Source organism: Vanacampus margaritifer, chromosome 1 (genome assembly GCF_051991255.1).
Source record: "Vanacampus margaritifer isolate UIUO_Vmar chromosome 1, RoL_Vmar_1.0, whole genome shotgun sequence".
NCBI lineage: Eukaryota > Metazoa > Chordata > Actinopteri > Syngnathiformes > Syngnathidae > Vanacampus > Vanacampus margaritifer.
The window spans coordinates 7942349-7967078 of NC_135432.1; the positions used below are offsets into that span (position 1 = coordinate 7942349).

At 41.6% G+C, this 24730-nt stretch overlaps 1 protein-coding gene across 2 annotated transcripts in view; it reads left to right on the forward strand.

Moving 5' to 3' along the window:
* Positions 1-24730, forward strand: part of grm7 (glutamate metabotropic receptor 7) — a 153138-nt gene that overhangs the window by 120904 nt on the left and 7504 nt on the right. For both annotated transcript variants that reach the window (XM_077575950.1, XM_077575941.1), the window contains exons 8-9: positions 2529-3464; positions 21620-21872. In XM_077575950.1, coding sequence (XP_077432076.1) covers positions 2529-3464; positions 21620-21872 — 1189 coding nt within the window. The remainder of the gene's footprint in view (positions 1-2528; positions 3465-21619; positions 21873-24730) is intronic.

Here is a 24730-nt window from a genome sequence, read left to right on the forward strand (position 1 = left end):
TAGCCTGTATAAGGGAATGTTATGTATTGTATTAAATACAGAATATGTTCTCTTTGTTTTAATCTGACAAAGTGTTGGTTGTTTTGGAGTTAGTTGAGTTTTCTGCCACCATCTCATACTCATATTTCAAAAAATCATCAAGCGACGGCTCATATGTAAAAAATAAGTCGTTAGCCAAGGCACCATTATTGTATGGTGCATTTTTTGTCAGCTTATTGGTTCATCATTCAGGAGGTCCCAAATGACATTATTGTTAAATTAGGTTTCATATTTAGTCAGTTGTTCTCACACCACAGTTCGACTTTACTTTTAATCCATGGAAAGTTTGGAGCAAGTTGACTCTTGCGGTAAATGAGCTGAACTCATCCAAAAGCGTCATCAAAGTAAATTAACCATCACAGATTTTTTAAATCTCCCTGACCAAATGAAATAACCCTTTTTCATGGTGTTTTAAACTTTTAAAGTTTGGATAATGGCCGGTCACGGGGCCTCTCGGGTTGGAATCGAAGACAGCGCTGCACAATATTTGTACACTGACAAGATTAGTTGAATAAGTACAAACAGCTCTGCAAAGTCTAAAGTAGACGTTTGCAAGCCTAAATCCATTCCGTGTTCATATTTCACACCTCGCTTGCTCCTTTATTAGAACAGGTTTATGGCATTTCTCATTATTTGTAATCTAATGAACAAAAGTGCTCTGTTGCCATGGTTATCGCTTTTACCTTTGGGAATAAGAGAAGTCTCAGCTGTTGTGTGATGTAAACAGATGCTACTTTTGTACTGTCCTGATGAGGAATTATGTAAGTCATGAATCAGTTCTGACGCCTTACATAAAGAAGGTTGTGAGTTCGAGTCTTAACCTTGGCCTTTTAGTGTCGAGTTAACTCCCTCTCCCTCTGCTTGTGTGGGTTCTATTTCTTACGCTTGTACTTTATGTGGGCGTATTGGCCAGGTGTCAATTAATGTTGTTTGTAAGGTTGCAAAATTTTATGTGACCATGTGAATTTACAGGAACTCATGGCAATACAAAAATAATTGGTCCTCAATATAGTTGGGGGGAAATGTGTTCCAGTATAATCTTAGCTAAAAAAAACTACAACACACATTTGAACATGTTCGAAATGTCCTTGCGACAAGAAAAAACATTAAAACATTTGGTGAATGTCTGGCGAACATTTAGCGAACGTTGTGACCTTGAATGACCCCCTGATGAACCTGGATGAGAAATCAGCATTCAGTGGGATACGAGATTTAAACCCGTATCTCACTGAGCCGCAAATGTTTGCGCGCATAGGGAATGTTGTTTTTTCATCAGTCTTCCTAAAAGGTTGTAAACAGTTTTTTACGTGGCAAAGAAATTTTGAACATGTCCAAAATATCTTTGCCACAAGAAAGACTGTTTGCCTAAAGTAAAAAACGTTTGGGAACATCTTTCCAACATTTTGCAACCCTTTGGAATCTTTAACGAAGATGCTTGCCAGACATCTGCAAACAGTTTTTATGGTAGCAAACCGTTTTTCTTGCCAAAACAAAAATATTGACGTTCATTTGTATATGACAGATTTTTGACTTCCTAGCGCCATCTAATGGTGAACTAATAAGGCATTCATTTAAAAAAATAAAAAATAAAAAAAACGACTGTTTATGTCAATAGTAGGAAAAAAATATGTTGTATCGCATAAACATGTATTTTTTTTTATATAATCATAGGTCTAGTAAACTAATTATATTACATGGTTGTAGTCAGCAGTCTCTCCTTACTAGAGCTGCCATGTTTCGAATGTAGTTAGTCCGGGTGGTGCTTGCATCCAGTGTCGGACCCAATGGGGTCGACCGCATCTTACCTTCCACAGCTGGTGCCTGCAGGTGGTCGTCACTGACTCCCGTGATTCGGCGCTTTTCACTTTCTGCTTTGCTGTCGTAAGCTTTTACTAGCTTTTTTTATTTACTAGCTCCTCCCGCTAGCCGTTCTTGTTAGCCACTCCAGCTTATGGCTCCGACTAACTTCCGCTAGCTGCTCTTGATAGCTGTTCCGGTTAATTCCGGCTTGCTCGGTCTTTCGGCGTCGTTTCACAACGGCTGCCACGTCGCCGTCTTTCGCCGAGATGCTCGTTTTCTCATGCAAAACAGTAATTGGTGATAGATAGGCTTGTGAAATGTGGTCTCTCTGAGCCACCGCAGTGTGCGTGCTCCTGCGTGCTTGTAATGTTATTCTTTGACCACTAGATGGCGCCAAGGACTACACACTGGGCATTTAAATTACACCCAATTAAGTTAATTCCCAAATAAAGTTACCAGAAGAAAAAAATTCTGAACCACTTATTCATCACAAGAGTCGCGGGGGTGCTGGAGCCTATCGCAGCTGGCTTCGGGCAGTAGGCGGGGTACACCCTGAACTGGTTGCCAACCAATCCAGGGCACAAGTTTCCAAAATTCCCCAGCTTAACTTCCTGTGGAAATTGACTATAAATTGTCTGCCATTTTGTTTATGTCTAACTGTCTTCTCCTGTTCATCTTCCCTCTTGCAGCTGGAGGAGCTTCAGTGGCCCGACGGCGATCAGGACTTGCCAATCTCAGTGTGCAGTCTACCTTGTAAGACGGGCGAGAGAAAGAAGCGTGTCAAAGGGATGCCGTGCTGCTGGCACTGCGAGCTCTGCGACGGGTACCAATACCAGTACGACGAAACCTCCTGCCGGCTGTGCGCATACAACATGAGGCCCAACCCCAACAGGACCGCCTGTCAGCCCATTCCCATCACCAAACTGGAATGGCACTCGCCGTGGGCGGTCATCCCCGTCTTCCTGGCCATGCTGGGCATCATCGCCACCATTTTCGTCATGGCCACCTTCGTGCGCTACAACGACACGCCCATCGTGCGCGCCTCGGGCCGAGAGCTGAGCTACGTTCTGCTCACTGGCATCTTCCTGTGCTACATCATCACCTTCCTGATGATCGCCAAGCCGGATGTGGGCGTGTGCGCCTTCCGGAGGATCTTCCTGGGTCTGGGCATGTGCATCAGCTACGCGGCACTGCTCACCAAGACCAATCGCATCTACCGCATCTTCGAGCAAGGCAAGCAGACGGTCACGGCCCCGCGCTTCATCAGCCCCACCTCCCAGATCGCCATCACTTCCAGTCTGATATGCGTGCAGCTACTTGGGGTGTTGGTGTGGTTTGCCGTGGACCCGCCCAACACCATAATCGACTACGACGAGCAGAAAACGATTAACCCCATGCTGGCCCGCGGCGTACTCAAGTGCGACATCACAGACTTGCAGATTATCTGCTCCCTGGGCTACAGCATCCTGCTGATGGTGACGTGCACCATCTACGCCATTAAAACCCGAGACGTACCCGAAGACTTCAACGAAGCCAAGCCCATCGGCTTCACCATGTACACCACCTGCATCGTGTGGCTGGCGTTTATCCCCATTTTCTTTGGCACGGCCCAGTCTGCCGAGAAGGTGAGCGAGTCATTGACTCCCCTCTGCCTGCGTCTCCGCCCTTCGCTTTGTCTCGGCGTCTCCTTCGACTCGTATATACCCAGTCAGCCCTTCAGCCCTCCTTTTATCTTGTCTAAACACACACATATTTGTGAGACACAATATGATAAACAGCACAGCCAGAGTACCTCACGCGCTCATTTCACGACCATATAACTTACGGGCTCATTTGCGATTTTTCATCGCGCCGTTTTGCATGAGAACCCACACTTGTCCAAACACAGACAGAAATAAGCGCAGGGAAAAAGGCGGGGGAGGGGTTTACGGTTAGCGAGCAGAATCCCGAAATGCCCGAGGAGCCACGCGAATGGGAGGTGCGGGCTGCTCCAGATGCTATTATCTGGGCTCTCACGCCGAGGGCTGCGTTTACACCATTATGCAGCATTCTGGGAAGGCAGACGAGCAGGTGAGGGAAGAGGATGACGGACGAGTGAAGCTTGATTCGACACATTCCGTCTCTTGGCAGCTTGACGCTCGCCAAAGAAAGCATTTGACATCGGCTGCTCCCGCAGTTGATTGAGAATATGACATCCTGACCTTCTGTACGAGTGACTGCTTATCTGGCCGGCAGCCGACGGAATACAGATGCGTTCATCAGGCCCGCTCGCGAGACGCGCGTGTTGCCCGCCGACATTTGTGCACAAAACAGAGCGCAGGGGAAGTTTTCCCTTGACAGAATATCGATGCTGACAGGAAAGCGTTACTTATGGCGAACCTTCGGAGAAGCGCGCCACTCGATATCCGTCCTGCGAAGCGACTGCTTGAGATGGATCAGAAAGTGATTTTCCTCATCTCAATTTGGCGCTGATTTCATAGACGAATTACACCCTCAGCAGCGATTAGGAGTTCATTATGTTACTCACAGAGAGGAGCGAGGCACTAATGTGTTTTCCTTTCCTCTTATGCATTTAACTCCTCCTTTGCCTGTCAGTTCACACCACAGCGTGCCGCTTTAATGGCCTCTGTGGCTGCATGTCTACTTGCTCCCTTGCCGCAGATAGTGAGAAGTGCCTTTGCATGTCCTGGAAGCAGCCACTGCAGCAGCTGCAGCAGTAGCACAAATGTAGTTAAGGAGATCTTATTCATATTTCAACTCCTGCCCACGTTTTCGGCATGAGCAAGCATCTGCTATTGAAAAACTCTAGGTCTTGTCGTAAATTAATAAAAATGAGGTGGGGGGGGCAGGACATCATCCATGTGTTATGGTTCTGACATGAGGTCAGGGAAATATTGCAGTGTTTTTGGTGTAGACTCCCTTGGACATTGACACATGTAAAAAAAACTACTGCTGCCTTGAGATACAAGTTTAATTTGTCCCATGACCACGCTTGTAACTCAAAGCAAACGTTTTCCAATTCGAATGAATGGAAGTGCATTAATCCGTTCCAGCCTTACCTACCAAAAAAGCAAACAAAAAATTGCTGCTGTTGTGTATTTTAGTGACGAAAAACAGAACTCCATTAACTTGTGTTTCATAAAAACATAGACTAATTATGGAATATAATTAAACCGTTTTTTGTCACACTGCATCAGTTGGACGCTGCTTTTTCTGGTGTGCTCGCCTTGTCCAACTGGAGGCAGTATACGACACACAGATAATACTCTTCAATGAAGCATTAATTATGAACCCCACTTGAGTTCTAGGCAGTCCTGCCTAGATGCAGCAACCAAATGTGTCCTACCTAACAAAATACTTACAGAACACATAATGTAAAATAAATAACAATAATACAATTATAGCAAACCAACACATCTTTTTTCCATTCCTACATATGCTTTGTTGTTTGAAGCAGTTGGACGTCTCGACTCTCAATTCATCAGTACAGCACTAATATGAGTCGTTTTATGCAGAGGATAAAGAATATATGATTGTGGATACTGTTGTACATGTTGTGCACCTTAAATGCTACTTAGCATTAGCATTAGGCAGTAAACTTCAGCTGGGGAAAAAATACTTGGTGGAAGGATGGCTCATATCTTGAAAAGCTTGTACATCAAGTCACTTGTATCTCAAGGTAACTCCGTAGAATGATGTGCCAGAGCAGCTGTATTATCCACTGTGTTGTTTCTGTTCCGGTCAGATGTCCTTATTTCCCACACCTGCGACCCCTTTTGTCCCCTTTTTTTTCTCTGCGCCTGTTTGGCTCATTTAAAACTCATGTCGAGAGAAGTCATGTGAATACAGCAACAAATGATCACAGCGCCTCCCTCCCTTCCTCCCTCCCCCATTTGTGCACCTGCTACTCAGCACATTCAGGTAATGATCCTGAGAATCACCAGCATCCCAAATCAGCTGACTCATGACTTTTGGCAAAAATAAAACTCCAGGCCGAATTGTCAGAAACTTTAGTAAACTGAAATACTGGAGACTATCCTGGTAAAATAAAGAAAAAAATGCTGCACAATTGTTGGAATGGCATACAGCTGAGTGGCTAAAGTAGCGTGTTGTAGATGTAAGACGCTGTGCTTTCAATGCGACACTTCTCTTCATCTTTGACCACAGAACACAGCCGCATTCCTCTGCAGCGTGATGATACGTTCCCACCCCCAGGCACTGAGTCCTCCGAGTGAAACTCCCACCAGAGTCGGTCACGGAAGAAAAGGGAGAGCGAGAGAGTCGTGTCATCAAGCTACATTCTTGGAAACATGTCGAAAAACCTCTTAGCCAGGCCCGTGTAACGTGTTCACGTGTCCCACGTGACTACGCAGTCACAGCCATGGAGTCAAATCAGGAATAGCTCGTACGACTCGTGTAGTTGGGGAAATAAAGTCTTTTATTTTATTATTTTTTTACACTCGGGCACAATTGTGCTTACGTTCCAGCTAATAGTCAATTTCGTTGTTCAGTCATTTTCGTCTGTAAAAGCTTTCATGCAAAATGGAAATAGTGTCTGCCTTTTATTTAGAAATGAGGTTAACATCCCCCAAGATGACAATGCTCGAGAGGACGGCGGCACTATTTTTCATTTGGCTTTTAGATGAGGATATAGAATACGATTAGAATAGAATGCTGCTTTTAAAGCAAATGCTCGCTTATGAATTTAAAAGTAATGAATAGCCTAAAGCTAAGCTATACAGTGGAGCCTCAATTTAATGGATTGATGTGGGGCAGGGGCTTGCTATTAAAGCCCGTCGTGAGTTCGCATTTTTTTTTCCCCATGGCCTAAAAAAAACACCCAGTGCAGTACAAAATTATTGTAAATTAAAGATACAGTGGATCCCCGCTATTTGCGGGGCGTTGGCGCCTACAAATATCGAAAATAAGCATATACTGTAAATGCCGCCTAGTGTTGTAGTCAAGACCACACCAACTGAGACGAAGACATTATTGAGACTAGAGACTATTTGAAACCGAGATAATACCAAGACTGGATATATCTAAAAAAGAAAAGAAAAAATACAAAAGAAAAAGCATGACCAGTGTGTGTGTTTTTTTTTTCATTTTGAGTGTATTCTGTACAAATATAATATGTTTGCTACAATATGACTCGCCCATATTCATTCAGTTTTATCGACTTGGTACTACTGTAGTTCTCAGCACATTACGTGTAGCTTTCAGGTTGATTGCCGATTAAAACGATCAACTTTCTGCAGCTATAGCACCAACAGAGGACGCTGTAGATTACAATTATGTCCCGTTAGTCACGTTTAAAGCTCAACCCATTTACTGGTGTAACGAATAATGCTTCCATTCCATTAAGAACCTCCCAAGTAACGCCTCGGGGGCTCGACTTATACATGTGTTCATTGTTTTGTTTTTCTGTTACCGTGCTTTTGACAATGCAAGCTAACTTTGGATGTAACATTGAGCGCATTTGGAAATATGTTTATAAGCGTGTTCCGTTCCCATTCATTTCCGTACGTACCAGTATGTTGTAACAAGACGACTGTTGTTTTGTTTACAACTCAGCTCAGTATTAATCAACTCGCTAGCCCACATAGTTAGCTAACATCAACATCAGCCAGCCAATAACAACCACCTTAAGAAAATAGACCAGACCTAGCGGCACTAAATTGCAAACTTACGAAAAAATGCTTTGGAGGCAGATGGGGTTTTTTTTTTTAAAACCCCCAAATTCATCAATAAATGTTTTTTTTTTTTTTTTGAGCTCAGTATTGTTCATTCGATTTGACATCATCATTGCTCTCCCTTTTTTTTTAAAAAAAACAAATAAATTAAAAAATATATATTTTAAATATATATACATATACACACATATATATATATATATATATATATATATACACATATATATATATATATATATATATATATATATATATATATATATTTTTTTTTTTTTTGTATGTGGGTGAGTATGTGTATGTGTGTGTGTGTGTGTGCGTGCGTGCATGCGAGCGTGTGTGTATTCATCAGTTCACCTAAAGGCCATTAAAAAAAATCCCATACTAATAATATAATATAATAATAAATTGCCAAATGCAGAAACATCAATGTAAGTTATCACGATGTAGTGGCTCTCGCTAACAGACAGAATTAAGTAACCATAATTTGGTTAAAAAATTCTATATACGTAGACCATGTTTCTATAAATTTTGATATTTGGTTTTTATTTGAGGCAGATATTTTTTCCATTAAAATGTGATTTATGAGGAGGTTAGACCATTGGTCGATATTCAGAGAGATATTCATCAATAAATGCTGACAACCCCTGGAATGCATTTTCCTAAAAAAAAATAAATAAAAAAAACGTGGTCCCCCACCAAAAGCTTCGTCCATGCAGCCTTTGCGAGCTCGTGGCTTCGCAAAGCATTTTCCCCAAGTAAAGCGGACAAATTCGTCTTTGATTATTTTCTTGCCAAGAAATCTTAGCCTCATTCTTAAATGCTTAGATAGAATGTACGAGAGACAATACTGTATTGAGGGTGAATCTACATTTAGTTTAATAAAATTAGATACATCTTCTAGCATTGATATATTAATAAGATGCAATTCAAGAGCTACATCAATAAAATGTATGCTTCAACAAAACTAATGCCTGAGGTACGAGCACTGTATGACGGCAGTAAACTCAAACTCTGCTCACTTCACAACAAGCAGCATTTTGGTGAACAAGAAGCTTCAAGCTGTGTATCGACGCTACCAGTTGAAGTTTACTGCAAAACGAAACAGACAATAAAGAGAATTATACAAACCGAATTCCTAAAAAGTTGGGACACTATACAAATTAAGAATAAAAACTGAATGCAATTATGTGGATGTGCCAAATTTGTACGTTTTATTCAGAATAGAACATAGAGCACAGGTCAAAAGTTTAAACTGAGAAAATGTATCATTTTAAGGGAAAACTATGTTGATTTTAAAATCCATGGTGTCAACAAATCTCAAAAAGGTTAGGATAAGGCCATTTTTACAGTCTGCAAACGTCTGGGGATCGAGGAGACAAGATTCTCAAGTTTAGAAATAGGAATGCTGTCCCATTCTTGTCTAACACGCGTCTCTCTAACTGTTCAACTGTCTTGGGCTTTCTTTGTTGCACCTTCCCCTTTTATGATGTGCCAAATGTGCTCTATAAGTCAAAGAAGTGGACTGCAGGCCGGCCATTTCAATACCCGGATCCTTTTCCTACGGCAGCCATGATGTTGTCATTGGCGCTGCATGTGGTCTGGCGTTATCATGTTGAAAAATACAAGGTTTTCTCTGAAAGTGATGCCTGGATGGGAGCATATGTTCTCCAATCTGAATACAGACGAACGAGTTACGTTCCGAGCGATCGTTCGTAAGGTGAATTTGTTCGTAAGTTGCTTCAGTGCTATATTTTGTATTATAATTTATGTTTAAAGAGAATACGTACAGTACTGTACTACGTATGTTAGAGAGAGAGAGCGAGAGACACACACAGTATGTACATGTACGTAATAAGATAAATAAAATGAAGTTTAACTTACTTTTGGAAGATGTACTCGATGCTTAAGGATTTGATGGAGGAGGAGGAAGAGGAGGATTTTATATCATGAGAGGTTCTTCGTCGTCGCTGGAATGGGCTTCAAAAGTTACTTCCTCCTCCGTAACTTCAATGTAGGAAGAAGTTGAGGGTCGCGGAGAAGAAGATGAGGGTTGATGAGTATCTTCCTTGGAGGATTTACTAGAAACTGGCCGAAAGAAGCGATCTAACTACGATTGCACAGTTTTCTTCTTTTTTCATCATAAATGATGCGGTAGCACTGTATGGCATCATTCAATTGATTTGCAACCTTTGTGCAACGTTCAATATTTGGGTCTTGCTGCTCGAAGAGTGCGATGGCTTTATCTATGAGCGACAGGCGTTTCTTCTTCTTCCTCCTCCTCGACACGTTGCTGAGCCTCCAATGCTGGGTGAGCTCTCACAGCGCCAAGCGTCGGTATTAGCGGCGGAAAGAAGCACTACAGTACTCGGAAAAAGGTGCGCAATAAAAAATCTAACTTACAGCATCTCGTTCCGAACATTTTTTGACATGCGCGCAGACATGTTCGTATGTACCGTTGTTCGTAACTCGAATGTTCGTAAGTAGGGGAGCGTCTGTATACCTTTCTGCATTGACTGGGCCTTTCCAGATGTGGAAGCTGCCCATGCCACACGCATTCATTCAACCCTATAGGATCACAGATGCAGGCTTATAAACTGAGTGCTGATAACAACAAACTAACAAAGGTTGTCCTTGTCCTTTTTAGTCAGTATGATATAGCGCTCCAGTTTTCCACAAAGAACTTTGAATCGTGATTCGTCTGACCACAAAACAGGTTTCCACTTTGCCACACTCCATTTGAAATAACCCCTGGCCCGGAGAAACGCCTGCGCTTCTTGGTACGCTTTAGGAATGGCTTCTTCTTTGTACTGTCGAGTTTCGTCTGGCAACGGCGGCTGGCACGTGGATTGTGTTCACCCACAATGTTTTCTGGAAGTATTGCTGAGTCCGTTCTGTGATTTCCCTTACAGTAAGCATTGCTGTTTGCGGTGCAGTGCCGTTTAGGGGCTTTAGTAGGATTTTTCCGCCTTGACCTTTCCAGATTCTCAGATTCTTTGGATGATGTTATGCACTGTCGATGATGATTACTTCAAACCTTTTGCAATTGTTTCCGCTGGTAAACACCTTTCTGATATTTCTCCACTATCTTTCTGTGCAACATTGGAGGAACTGGTGATTCTCTACCCATCTTTGCTTCTGAGAGACATTGCCACTCCGAGAAGCTCTTTTTATACTCCAATCAAGTTGCCAATGGACCTCATTAGCGGTAAATGGTCTTCCCGCTGTTTTTTTTTAGAAGTGCAATTGACTTTTCCAGCCTCTTATTGCTACCTGTCCCAACTTTTTTTTTAGATTTGTTGGCACCATGAAATTTACAATCAACTTATTTCTCCTTAACTCTTTGACTGCCAGACGTTTTCAGAAACGGGATGTCGCCAGTGCCAGCCGATTTAAGCATCCACAGAAAATGTTGTGTTTGTTACCTTATTCCGTTCTTCAGTAATCAACAATAGAAAATGGTTAGTTTCACCGAAATGCTCTGTTTTGAAACAAAAAGCGGAGAAAAAGAGCTTTTTGTGAAACGATGTTATTTCATGCACTCTAGAGAATTGTACACTTCTTTTTGTCCATGAATGATGCCACAAACACCTAAATAGTGCTTTACTTCTGTAAAACGCTTTCACCAACAATGAAAAAGTGTTTTTTGCTTGCAAAATACTTTTATTTCCATTCAACAGTGTAACAATTTGAGAAAACAATTTTGCAAACTATTTACAAATGTGTGCAACTGTGGTACTATTTACAATTATGTGGATGTTTCAAATACAGTTTTTCTTTTTGTAACGCTCCCATGCGTGCAAGGAGATGCAGCAGGATTTGCACAACAGATTAGTTTCACTTGCGATGGCTCCTTTCGCGTGCAGACGTTACACTTTCTTGACGGCCTTTTTTTCCGGGGAATAGCAAGTAGCAGACTGTACCCACTCCTCCGATGAATATGCATTGGACTCGGGGCACTCTTCGTCGTCCGATTGAACGTCCGCCTGAGCGTGCTCGGTTGTGCTCCGCGTTTTCCGGTGTTAGCATCGCTAGCCGGTGAACCTTTATGACGTCGTCATAGCCGCCGCGTCAACGCTTGCAACTTCAGCGTCAACCTCGGAGTCACCATCATCATCATCGATGATGATCATCGTCGTCATCAATGTGCTCTTTAGCACTGGTCGATGCTTTTCGTCTTTGAAAAAAACTGCTCGAGCGTGAGCCGCTTGCAACCGGTCGCCATGTTCTCTTCCCTTCCCCAGCCATAGTCCCCTCTAGCTCCGCCTCACGTCTTCTACTGACGCCTACCCAATCTTGTCAAAAGAGAGTCATTGCTACCATCTAGGGGCCAAAAATAGTCATTAGGCTAACTAGATCTGCTTGAAACTTTCACCACAGCTGGCCAAGGCTTTCCTCCACCCGTTTCAAAAAAATAAATAAAAATTGGATGACGTCTTTTAACGTCATTGGCGGCCCTCCGTAGGTTTTTACTTGACATCTTTTAACGTCCATGCCAGTCAAAGAGTTAAATGATACATTTTCTCAGTTTACATTTTTGACCTGTTCTCTACGTTCTATTCTGAACAAAATATGGAAATTTGGCACGGGGGATTTTCGTGCTGTTTCAGCACCGACATCTGGCGGTCGTTCGGGGACTCATAGGACCGCGGTTACATACGTAACCGTCGTTTTCAGTTTCCTAGCTTAATGCTAACACAAAATAGCTTTATAAGATGTGCTCTTATTGGGCCTCACTCACCAACCAGGTAAACAATTGTGGAGTGTTATTTTGTTCCATTTGGCTGTCAAGTCACTTGAAAGTGTTTCTGGAGTAAAATATTAATTAGCGTGGGCCATTCTCTTCCTAAATGAATGTGGCCCATTGTTGTGCGAGAGTAGCCTCCGGCTTTCAAGCCAGATGTGAAAATCTCAACTCAGCTTTAATGCTGGCAAAGTGTAATTTGAGAGGATAATCACGAAGCATCCTTCTGTACAGGCAAACGCTGCCATGCAAGCGTAGAAACACGCAGCACTCTCATCACTACTCATCTGGCTTAAAAGCAAGTTTACACCCTCAAGTCACTGACGGCGGTGTCACATGTAATTAGCAGTTCAATACAAATGAAAACGGAATGGCGCTTGAAAATAATCACGCCGTCCAATCAAGTTGTTTGACAGGACTCGTGATGTGTGCATGCTGGAAAAGTTTGTCTTCATCACTCAGTCTTGAGACAAAAACATCCTGACGTGGACCATCTCGTCGAATATTGATACTGACATCTGATCTGGAATGAACTCCCGTAAATAAAATAGGGAGCCCGCTTTAACCTTTTTCTTGAAGTGCTTGACGTGCAACTGGGGATGTAGAGTGAGTCTCTTGCACCAGCAACCAAATTTTGCACCTCTTCTTGCAGCTGCAGAAAAATCATTTCCAAATACACCGAGTAGGTGCCTTGCGATGGGGTTCCAATTTGTTCCGTTACCCTGACGCCCATTTACACAATTACCTTTGGCGTAAACTTTCAAGCACAACTGTACCTTATTTAAATACTCGCTAGACATGTTTCTGACACTATTTTTTAAACACATTTGTAAAATAATACAAACACATTTAAACACTTATATTGACTAACCCTACACAAAAATATTGCACAGTGTACTGATCTCTTATTGTGTTTACAGTAAACAAATCTTGTTTTTCCTAAACTAACAAACTTAACTTATAACCTCGCAATAAAACATAAAAAATCATGGCCAAAGATCTACATTATAGTGTACCTACGGCCGTTGCTTTCTGTAGGCGTAAAATGCAGGATTAAAGAGTTGGCATTCAATAATCATCAGCACAAAACAAAGCTGATCTGAAATACTTGTTATTTGTTATCATTCTTCTTCTTTCAAATTTACACAGTGGCAAATAAAAAAGCGTGCCGCCATCGAGTGGTCGACAGTTGCGCAGATAGATCATTTTCGCATCGATTTACGTAAGCAGTAGTGCAGTTATGGTGATACAACTTTGAATGAGCAATGATGTAGAAAGTCCTAAAAGTGTCTGTGGAATATTGATCAGCAACATTTGCGAGGTGCCGCAGTTTAGGGAATTGAACAGGAAGAGGCAAGAAGCTATTGGAAAGTCTGCATGTTTTAGGGTGCAGAGTTCTTTTTTCTTTTTTTTTTTTTAATGAGAGCTCAGTATTATTCATTCGGCAACCTTCCCGAGTCAACATCTCTCTCTCATCTCTTTTTTTTTTTTGTGTGTGGATATTTCAATATCATCCACCTGAGGGAAGGCCACTAATTGAATATAGCGCAGTTGGTTCTCAAGTATCTCTAATATCTACGTAGATTCCTTCAAAACACAATCATTTATTGATTGCCATGCCAAAACATCCCGATTCCTGCTACCTGCTCCCAAGTGCGCTTTCCCGATGTTGTCTCACATCCTGCAGCAACGTCATTTTATAACCTTGAAAAAGAGGAACAAATATTGTTTGTTTGTATCCACAGCAAACATGAAGTCTTCAGAGTCATCCTTGAATTAATTTTTTTCTTGAACATGTTTAACGAGTGACCCTGAGGTAGACAAAGCTTCACACCTCCTGTTGTTTTCCCATCAGTGGTTCCAGGACCTGTAACAGGTCACAACCTGCAGCCATTCCTCACTAGCAAGATATGGATTATTTCCCAAGAGAAACAAATGGATTCAACACACCTCAAAGCCATCTAGTAATTGCCTTCTCAAAGATGCCGATTACAACAAATGAAGGCTCTATCTGAACTAGGGGTGTGAATTGCCTTGTACTTGGCGATTTGATTCGTATCACGATTCATAGGTCACGATTCGATTCGATACCGATTAATCCCGGTGCAAATCTATAAACTGATTATTGTGTTTTGTTTTTACTCAAATTTAGAAAATACTCATCAGTAAACTTGTACATGTACACTGTAAGATTTGTATGATAATGTATTTATTTATCTGAAACTTCAGGCTTATAACTGAGCATTTCACAAACAGGTTGCAGTGTGTTTCATGTTTGAACAGCACTGAAATTAAATATTATGGCTTAATGTTCCATTAATATAACATTCTTACATGCTTAAAGTGTGAACCCTAACCCTAAGTAAGTCATTTTGTTGAATATTTCCATCAACGTTTATGTTTAAACATTGATTCGGCCGCATATTGAATCGATTTGAGAATATCGCGATATATTGCCAAATCGATTTTTTTTTTAAGACCCCTAATCTGAACACAATTATCAAAAGCATCCTCAACCCCGAGTGTCTGAAAAATTCAGACCTTCACTGCCGAGCTCTCCTGAAGTTAAGTCAGAGCGCATTCGGGCTTTAGCACATCGCCAGACGGAGTTATTCACGGCTCAAGCCGGGCTAGAAAGTAGGCCAGCCCTGACAATAAAAGAGGCGCAGGTAGTTGAGAGAAAACCCAAATCCCCGGATCCATTATTGAAGGCGTTGTGTGGCCATCCTGATTGTCACTTACTGAATCAAGTCCTCATCACATCCCCGCTACTCAACCATAGCCTGCTAAATTGTCTTCGCACTAAGTGTATCCCTGGTGGCTATAATTATGGGAATTACGCTCAACAGCTTTTTTGTCTCAAACGGCATTGTGTCATTTGTTGTGGTTGGATGTCAATGAGATTCAACGTTCAAAAGCCGACGCTGGCTTCCCGATGAGGGCGTTAATAAATCATTAGGGCGGCTATAAATAGAGTTGCCGAGCAGCTGCTGAAATTGACTTCATGTATTTATTATGTTAAAGCAACAGGAATTAATTATGAATGTTTTGTGACATTTAAGGGGTGGGTGAGAGGGCGAGAAAATTGGGTCAAGCTCAAACGACGGCGGTGATTAGAGACACGAAGGGAATCGCTGGGCCCGCATTGCTACGCTTTCTCCTTTGGTGTTTTCCTTGGGTGTGATGAATGTGAACGGGCGGCTAATGCTTGCCAGCCAACCGCTGCACGCTCCATAAATCAGCTGTAAAAGGGTCATTGTCGCCGCGTCGAAGGTATCAAAATCTCATTAAAAAAGAGCTTCTTCCGCTCGTGTTGCGCCGCACGCCAAACAGCCGACTGTTGCTACGGATACCGGCTACAACCAAACACAAGGTGGGGAATCTCTGGTGATTATATCCCACGCCATTGGGCGCGCGCTGCTTTTATTGGTTGCCCTTCTCTCTCATAAGGAACTCACATAAAAATGACACATGGGTACGGCTCTGTAGAACAGCGTGCTCACAGATCATTCGGATACTCATGCGGTTACTAATGCATGGTGTGCCGGCTCCGCGCCTTCCCCCACAGAGAAGCAGGAAGGGATGCAGAGAGTGTGTCAATATTGGTGCCATGATGATCTCACATCTGAATTGTTGCCGTGGATCAGAAGACAAAAGCACGGCGGCTATGCAAATGCGCCGGCGTCCTGTTCAAGAAATTACCATTAGTCATGCTGTTTACAAAAAGTGTATGCAAATAACGCCATTGCTTCATTTCCTTCCCTCGGTGATTCCGTCTCGCCGCCGCTCCGCCGCCCTGCGGATTCCGCCTGGTAGCCATAATGTGTTTATTACAGTGACATCCGCATAGCAGCGGCGGATTGAACGTCAGGACAAGTGACGTGCCATGCTTTTAAATGCGCTCAATTAGTGCCCTGATTCCCACCTGGGGCACCGTGAGAAATCGTTGCGAGCGCTGTGGGAAGGGAGCCAATTTCACTTTGATTTGAAGGAAAAGGATTCGTTCATAATTACGGTTATATCTTTGTGAATCGATCTTTACCGGCGACGTAGATTTTTTTCAAATCACGCTTCTCATTGGAATAAATAGAAATACCATTACGGTAATCGGTAATTCCCGTCTCCCCCCCCTCCCGAAAAATAATAAGAAAAATAGCGTGCTATATTATAACATAATTAGAACGTAAAGAATTAAAATAAAAAAGACTTTCACAACTACTGTCATTTATTTAGCAAACTACAGATGTGGGTCATTTTTAGCAACAACGAAAAAAGGCGAAAATATGTGTTGTGTGAAATATATTAGATGTTACACAGATCTGATTGGCTTAATCAGATCGGGAGATATTTTGCACTTCATGCAAAATTGGTGATCGGTTGTAGTGTCATAATTTGCCAATCAATGAAGTCATTGATCGGATCTGCAAAATGAAAGATTACAGCAAACACAATCTGGTTCACTAGGGACATTTTGTGCTGCCATCGATAATAATTCAGGGAGTCAGTATATATGCCCCCCAATATTTTTAAATAATTTGTTTTTCACATTTACGTGTATTGAATGTTTAACTGAGTTTTGGGGAGAATTTTGCAGGTTTCATTATAATTTTCCTGTTGCATTTCAATGGACATCAATTACACATGAATTTTAGCTATTCGTGCAGTAAAAACATTTGCCTCAAACACTCCGAGTCCGATACTGGGACCCTTCGAGTGGGATAAAGCTGACTTCAAACACAGCATAAGACCCCCATTTTGACTTGTGACGTCATTTCGTAATTGTTAATAGCCTACAGCAAGACAAATCAAATGGATCAAAGGAGAAAATAGATATAGCCTATATGGATGATATAACGATAGCATAATTAGTATGGTATTCTATGCATTTAAAGCAACACCAAGGAACTTTTAGTTTACGTTGATTATGGCGGCGCCATATGGACAAAAGCGGTAATGTTATGCCTGAAGGAAGACCATATTTCCCAGGAAGACAAGCGCATGACTGTTCTTTTATCCAGGTAGCTTCCCTTTTTCTTTTTTGTCTCCCCACACAAAGCTTTTCAATTGTTTTACAGCTCATGCTAGGAAAGCAGTAATCGTGCATCGACATTCAAATTGACTTCTGTTTTTGTTTTACGAATGGGTAGAGGGGGAAGTGAAGCATGCTATAAAGCAGTCAGCACATTTGTAGGTTTTTTTGCGTGGCAGTGTTCCGATCCTCCTCCTCAAAGTTGCTTAGTGCCAGTAAAAAGGATACAGAACTCCTTAGAAAATGGCAAAGGTACCATTCAACTAGTTTTAAGTCGATGTTTCATCAGGAGAGCTATGCAAATATTTTATTAAGGTTGAAAAGTTCCTTCGTGCTACTTTAAGGGGTTTAAGCAGATTTTACACCTCCAACATTTCCGTTTGACCCCCTATTATTCTGCATGCACCCCCTCCGGCCCTGATTATAACATCGCAACTGTGGCATTAACCCTGGAGAACCCACGGGGTCAAATTTGGCCCCTATAAATTCTGCTACTCAAATAACAAAGACCTTTTTCTTTTTTTTTTACAAATTTAACTTCATAAGTCCAGAGTGCCACTTCTGACCCCTGCGTGGGGCCATCTAGTGGATGAATATTGCACTTACATGAGCCAGAGTGGTGGTGACAAGATGGCTAAAATGCAACAAATAAATCAAAAAAATTCTATTGTTCAATGTAGCTGTGTATTTGATTGATTATTTTCTTAAATTCTAAATAGTTTACTGACAGTTTTTGTTATTCTGATTTTTCGAAATGATACCCCTAAATCCCAAAGGGTGAAATTTCGCCCTAATCCTAAATTAGGGAATAAATTGAAAAAAACATTGAAAAAACATATATTTTGGTGTTCAGTGAACTTATAGCAGTCATTTAATGTATAATTCCTAATTTTCCAAAGAAGAAAAGGATTCTTGGGTTCTCCAGGGTTAAGTAACTGGGAGTGGCATGAAATGACGCTATCTCAATGCACGCCTGTAGAGTGAAAAATTAGACAAGTAAATGTGTTTCCATTAGATGGAAGAAGGTGTAATGAACTTGCGTATCCACCTGTTGCCATTCATACATCCTAATAACTTGAATGATTTCCTGCAAGGATATCAGCTTTCACATTTCACACCGAGTAAGTCCATTTGCGAGTAAATGGAGATGAGATCCTCATTTCAGTATTTGTTGGATTTTTTTTCTCTGTAAAATAGATGCCTTGGCTCCATAAGGATTGAGAAACACTCAACAACAATGTACCCTTCTTTTAAGAACATTAATAATAGTTAAACAACTGCGTGATGCGGGTTGCGTAAGATCACAATTGCAAGGGGCGGATGTGCAAGGTGTTATGTAAGTGAGGCAGCGCGTGATGTCACGGAGGAATGCGAGCGCGCGCCTCACATCAATGGCCGTCCTCTGAATGATCTGAACACGGAGCGCGCTGAAAGCCTTTCACAGGCGACTGCGTGCGGCGCTGCAGGAAGACAAATGAACGCGCTGTCAAAAATGCTAAAAAAAAGTTGCCAGTCATTCAAACGCAGTTCGCGTTCGCACGCAGCCGATCGTCAGAGCTCAGACGCTTCGCGCCGATCCGGCGAAGGCTGCAGAGGCCGAACGCGATGCCTGACATGAAGGAATGTCGAGGTTGAGGGACTTAGCGAGGGTCTATCAATCTCGTCAGGAGTGGGCGTGAGAAGGAGGCTGATGACGGCGTAGGGACTCTACAGCGGTTGACATTTATGTCCTTCAACCGCAACCGCATTTGTCTCAGGCTTGCAGCCGCAGGTTCGATTGGATGATGTTCCACTGTGATTAATTGCTCTTGTCGCGCACCAAGGTTAATTTAGCTAACAAAATAACAAACTATAATATAAAATAAAACTTTTTAAACATTTTTAATACATTTAATCATTTCAAATTTTAAAGACTAAATTTGGGGGAAATTCTTGATTTCAGTGTGGTAGGCTTTGTTAGCTTTGCAGGGTTTCCCCCAGCGCTTTATAGGCTTGGCCAGGCTAAGCATCACTAACCTTGCTCGCGCAAGATGTATTCTCGCGGTATTTGTGAGTTCACAAACTCCCGAGAATCCATCTTGTACAGCTCCCATTGATTCCCACCGATACGAACCACTGGTGGTTTGGACCAATCACAGAGCGACATTGTATTTGGGGGGGCGGGTTATGCAGAGGTGACGAAAACAAGAAGCGCCGAAGCCGTGGGAAGAAACAAAACCAAACAAAAACCGACAACATAACCTCAACGCCATGATATCAGCTAGCCACAACAGTCGCATGTCGTTTACGACATTTTCATCCTTTAACGTAATTGGTCGAAAAACAAAAGTTAGGTAGACGTGCACATGATTCTGCTTTGTCCAATCAGCTTGAAGTGTTGTACAGCATGCCCCGCCTTTCTCAAATCAACGCGGAGCAGTCCCAGACTGATACTGTGGCGAACTCCCTCGAGTGAAGCACAAATCAATCTGGCTATTGCCAGGCTAAAGCATCACCCCCCGTTGATAAATAATAAAAGCGCGGCATGTCGCCAGCCAGCAAGAGCAGCGCCTTTCGCCATTGACAAATGCCAAATTTGATTCGCCGCATGTTGTTCATCGTTCACCACGCCCCACCCGCCCGTGTGCAAAAACACCACTTATCAGGGGGGTGCTTTTAAAAATTATTTTAAAGATAATAATAATGATAAGAAGAAGAAGAAAAAGAAGAATTTGCTTTCTAATATGATTGACTCATTTGCTCCCAAAAACGTAAAAAAAACGTTCTATTTTAAATATTGCCACGGTCCCAAAAATGTATATATACATTTTTTTTATGTTTTATTTTTTATACTAGAGCATACAGAAAGCTTTGATGCAGCCTCTGAACTGAAGAGAACGCTTAAAGCAATGGTAGTTATTGTAAAAACGGACAGCAGGTGGCAACAGGGTATAAGAGATCAACTAGGGCCATGTTGCAAAAAGGCTCTTTTCCCCAGTGTTTTAAACAGATTTGTGAATAATGATGAAACTTAGCTATATTTTAATGCTAATTGCTGCAAAACGGAAATGGTTAGAAATATACTTTTTTTTCCTGATGAAAGAAGAAACTAATCTTTTGGTAGGTTCCATGTTTTTATAGCAATAGAACACAATATTCTGTGGGCCTTGCAAAATCAGTCAAAATCCAGTAAAACAGCCGGGAGAGAAGGGGGTTACTTCAGTGAAAATGGCTGGGAGTGAATGAGTTAAGAGGGTTTGATGCAGGCTGATGTCTGGCTGATGCTGATTATGAATGAAATATGACGACATCCACCACACATTTCAACGGAGTGCAGAATCTGTCTGCCTGTGCCTCATTATGCCACCTACGCCACAACTTAGACCTGCTTTTAGACGGTCTAAAGCGTAGTCTTTTTGTCACCAAATTGTCAAGTGTGCCGTAAGCGTGTAATAGAAAACATTGTGGCTGTGCCGAAACGCCCAGCGAGGCATAGCGCTATCTGCCAAATTCGGCAACATTTTAAAATGTGACTTTCCCCGGCACAGAAATGGAGATGTGGCAGTTTTTGCGCCGAGGGCATGTGCACCTGCCTATGAAAGTGTTTTAGTAGAAAAATGAACTGTCGTTCATAATAATTCATGCTCATTGGCCTTTATTTTATTGTAAGGCCAAACATCTCATAATAAATCAGATTTTGTTTATTGTAAGAGATGAGGTATGAGATTGGATATGGGTAGAGGACTTTGAAGAAAAAAAAGCACATTGAATCGCAATCACAACATTGGGGAGAGAGAAAAAAATTGCAATTGGATTATTTTTCAAAATGGTTCAGCCATGAGTTTCCTCCGCAGGGTATCCGGGCTCTCCCTTAGAGATAGGGTGAGAAGCTCGGTCATCCGGGAGGGACTCCACGTTGAGAGGAACCAGTTGAGGTGGCTCGGGCATCCGAAGCAGATGCCCGAGCCACCTCAACTGGGCATGTCCTACCGGCGGGAGGCCCCGGGGACGACCCAGGACACGCTGGAGAGACTATGTCTCTCGGCTGGCCTGGGAACGCCTTGGGATCCCGTCGGAGGAGCTGGGTGAAGTGGCTGGGGAGAGGGAAGTCTGGGCTTCCCTGCTAAAGCTGCTGCCCCCGCGACCCGATCCCGGATAAGCAGAATTGAAGACGGAACGGAACGAACGGTTCAGCCCTAGTTGTTGGTAGTTTTTTTGCCGTGGGAGTGATGTTTGAGGATGTTTCACCGTCCCTGAACTTCATTTCGAATTTTGAATTGCACCCAATTTACGACACTCGTTTTCCTTAACTGAACTCCATTTTTTTTCTCCTCCTAGCTGTACATCCAGACGACGACGCTGACCATCTCCATGAACCTGAGTGCCTCTGTAGCACTGGGCATGCTTTACATGCCCAAGGTGTACATCATTATCTGCCACCCCGAGCTCAACGTGCAGAAGAGGAAACGTAGCTTCAAGGCGGTGGTGACCGCCGCGACCATGTCGTCGCGGCTGTCGCAGAAGCCCAGCGAGAGGCCCAACGGAGAAGCCAAGACTGAGCTGTGCGAGAACCCGGCCGCTGACCCCATGAGTGAGTAACCTTTACGTGGCGTCAAGCAGACACAAAGCTTCATACGTGAGCGCAACGCTGCGATAAACCTGACGGCTAAATCTTCCTTCCCTCGGCAAAGCTTGTTTTTGTCCAACTTCTAGAAAACGTCACAGGATCTGCATTTCTATCTGCGCTATTGAGGTTTTTAAACGGTTTCCCGTGGAGGGTAAAAGTGATATGTCTTTTTGCTACTTCCCCTGCCTTTCTTAGACTTCCTTTCTTGCGCTTGGAAATCCCATTTGGCCAATTTAATTGCTTGTGCGTCGGGGTAAGAAGTATGTCTAATGCCTATAGAACAGAGTTTCAGTTATCTCCAAGACCTTTCACCCGAGTGCGGCGGAGGAAGAGGAGGGACGGAAAGATTTGAAGACGAAGAAGTAGAATTGAGAGTTCTATCAATGGAATGGAAGCGGATAATCCGTCTTACTCGGACCACCGGGCTCGGACTCAACGTGATCAAAATGATTTGTTAGGTTTGGGTGTTCGTGTGCGGTCAAAATAAGACTGTTGGGACATATTTAATGAATTCAATTGTTAATTATTAATTCGTTAACCTTGTTAGACATCGTGGTCGATGAGTTGTACTGTAGCTGACGTGGGAAATTTGAGGAAGGCACGTTTCTGTTGCAGCGCGATCGTGCGGTAGTGCACAAAGGAAGGCTGCCTGGATGAGTTTGCTGTGGAAAACTTGCGAGCTTTGGGATGAACTCAAATTGTGAGCCAGCCTCTGATCTATGCCTTTACAAAATGTAGCCTCTCGGGCACAAACAACAATTATGGTCAATTTCATATTTTTTCTCAAATTGATACAGTCTCTCCCCATGTTGAGTTGAAAATAGCTTGAGAGCAAATCCATTAAGTGTCATGGACTCCGCCTCTCGTAAAAAGTTTATCGCCTCAAGTCTGGATGTTTTATTGACTAGGGATGGACCGATTATAGGCCGCGCCGACTATTCGTGACGATAGTTGGCATTTTGAGCAATATCAGTCAGCATCGGCCTTTTTACGAATCTGAAGGCCGATAAAGCCGGTATCTCACTGAGCGCCGAATGCTTGCGAACGTAGCGAATTTAGGGTTTTCGTCAGGATTTGTAAGACACATATTACATGGCATTTCTAAAATATTCAGACCATTTTTCACTGTCTGCAAAGAAATTGAAACCTTTTATGAACCCTGAAGAAAAATATAGCTAATTTGGTAGCTACATTTGTCGCTCAGTGAGATACAGGAAACTTTTCGTTCATGTATTTATTTAAATTTCCTCTTTATAATAAATGATGCTGACACTGAACTCCATACACTTTTTATTTTTGAAAATTAATACAAATAAATAAATAGATAAATAAATAATGTTGAAACTTTGGAAAACAATTTACAGTAGAAAATTTTAAGTAACTATTTAATTGCTTAGTTGTTAATTTAGTGCAACACATGCTGATGACGCTGTTGGCAATTTTTGTTATAATATTTAAACAAAGCTGTCAATTCTTTATATGATTAAAATTAAAAGAAACCGTTTTTTTTTTGTTTTTTTTACTTTAATATTTTCTCTTTTACAGCAAATGAAATATCGGCTTGAAATATTAGTTATCAGACTCCTTGACTATTAATAATCGGTGTCGCCTTGAAAAAAAAACATATCGGTCTATCAATCACTATTTTTTACATTAATGAGTGAAACATTACGATACATTTGATTAGAAAAAATTTGTTAAAATGGATTGCTGTGATCCTCCAGTGCAGAAGGAACTCGTCAGCTATGAAGGTAAATTTGCATGCAGATTATTTTTATATTATATTATATATATATTATTATATTTATTTTATATTATTATTACTTTATATTTTATTATTTTTTATATAATATTTATATTTTTTATTTATTGTAATTTAAAACACAATTTCCATTTGGGCTTCTCATGATCATAAAAACAAGTTCAAATGCAACTTTCTTCTTCTACTGTTTTTTTTTCCCGCACAATACGTGCACCACATTGCCCCTAAGAGTCCAGGGTACACAAAGCAAGAACGTTATTATTTAAAAATGTATTCCATGATTGTTTTTTGCAGTTATATTTTGGTAATGAATAAATACTGAGTTTCAAAATCATGGAGTAGTTGTGTTTATTAATCATGATTTCAATATCTCATAAAAAAAAAAATAATAATCATAATTAATTTCAGCATTTTATTTTCTGCATCATTCATGGCTTTAAGAATTTTGAGAAAGCGTTTTGGGAGAGTTGTTTGCTTTAGTAAACTATTCAAATTTTCTTATCTGGTTGAGGTGACAGCTGAGACGTCCTCGTACCATTCTAATCAACAGTTATATTAGTCTAATATTAGCATTTTTTTCCGCATATGAAATTAGCATTCAAACATGATTTGGGGGTGGTGTTGGTGTGATATATAAATCATTATATGATAGCAATATAAGCTTGAATACCAACTTGAAAGATGCAATATTTAATAACCCAAGCAGGATGGCTTTTTTTTTTCCTGGAAAGTAGTACTTTTTAAAATGCAAGGATTCTACCCGCCACCAACAAAATGCAAGCGGAAATAGTTATTGCTGACCAGGGAATAAAAAGTGGGTGATAGCTCCATATTTGTTTTATTTACACTTCCTATTGGTGTAATGGTCGTGTATCCAGTAGCAATTCGTAGTGACACACCAGATTTTATTTTTATTTTTTTCCTTTCTAATACTGTATATTCACTCAAGTGTAGGGACTACTCATACTTCACACATTGTTTTATTTTATATATAAAAAGTAAATAAGCTGGAAACGTCTTAGAATGTATGTGTGTGTGAAGACTTTCATCAATGTCGGGG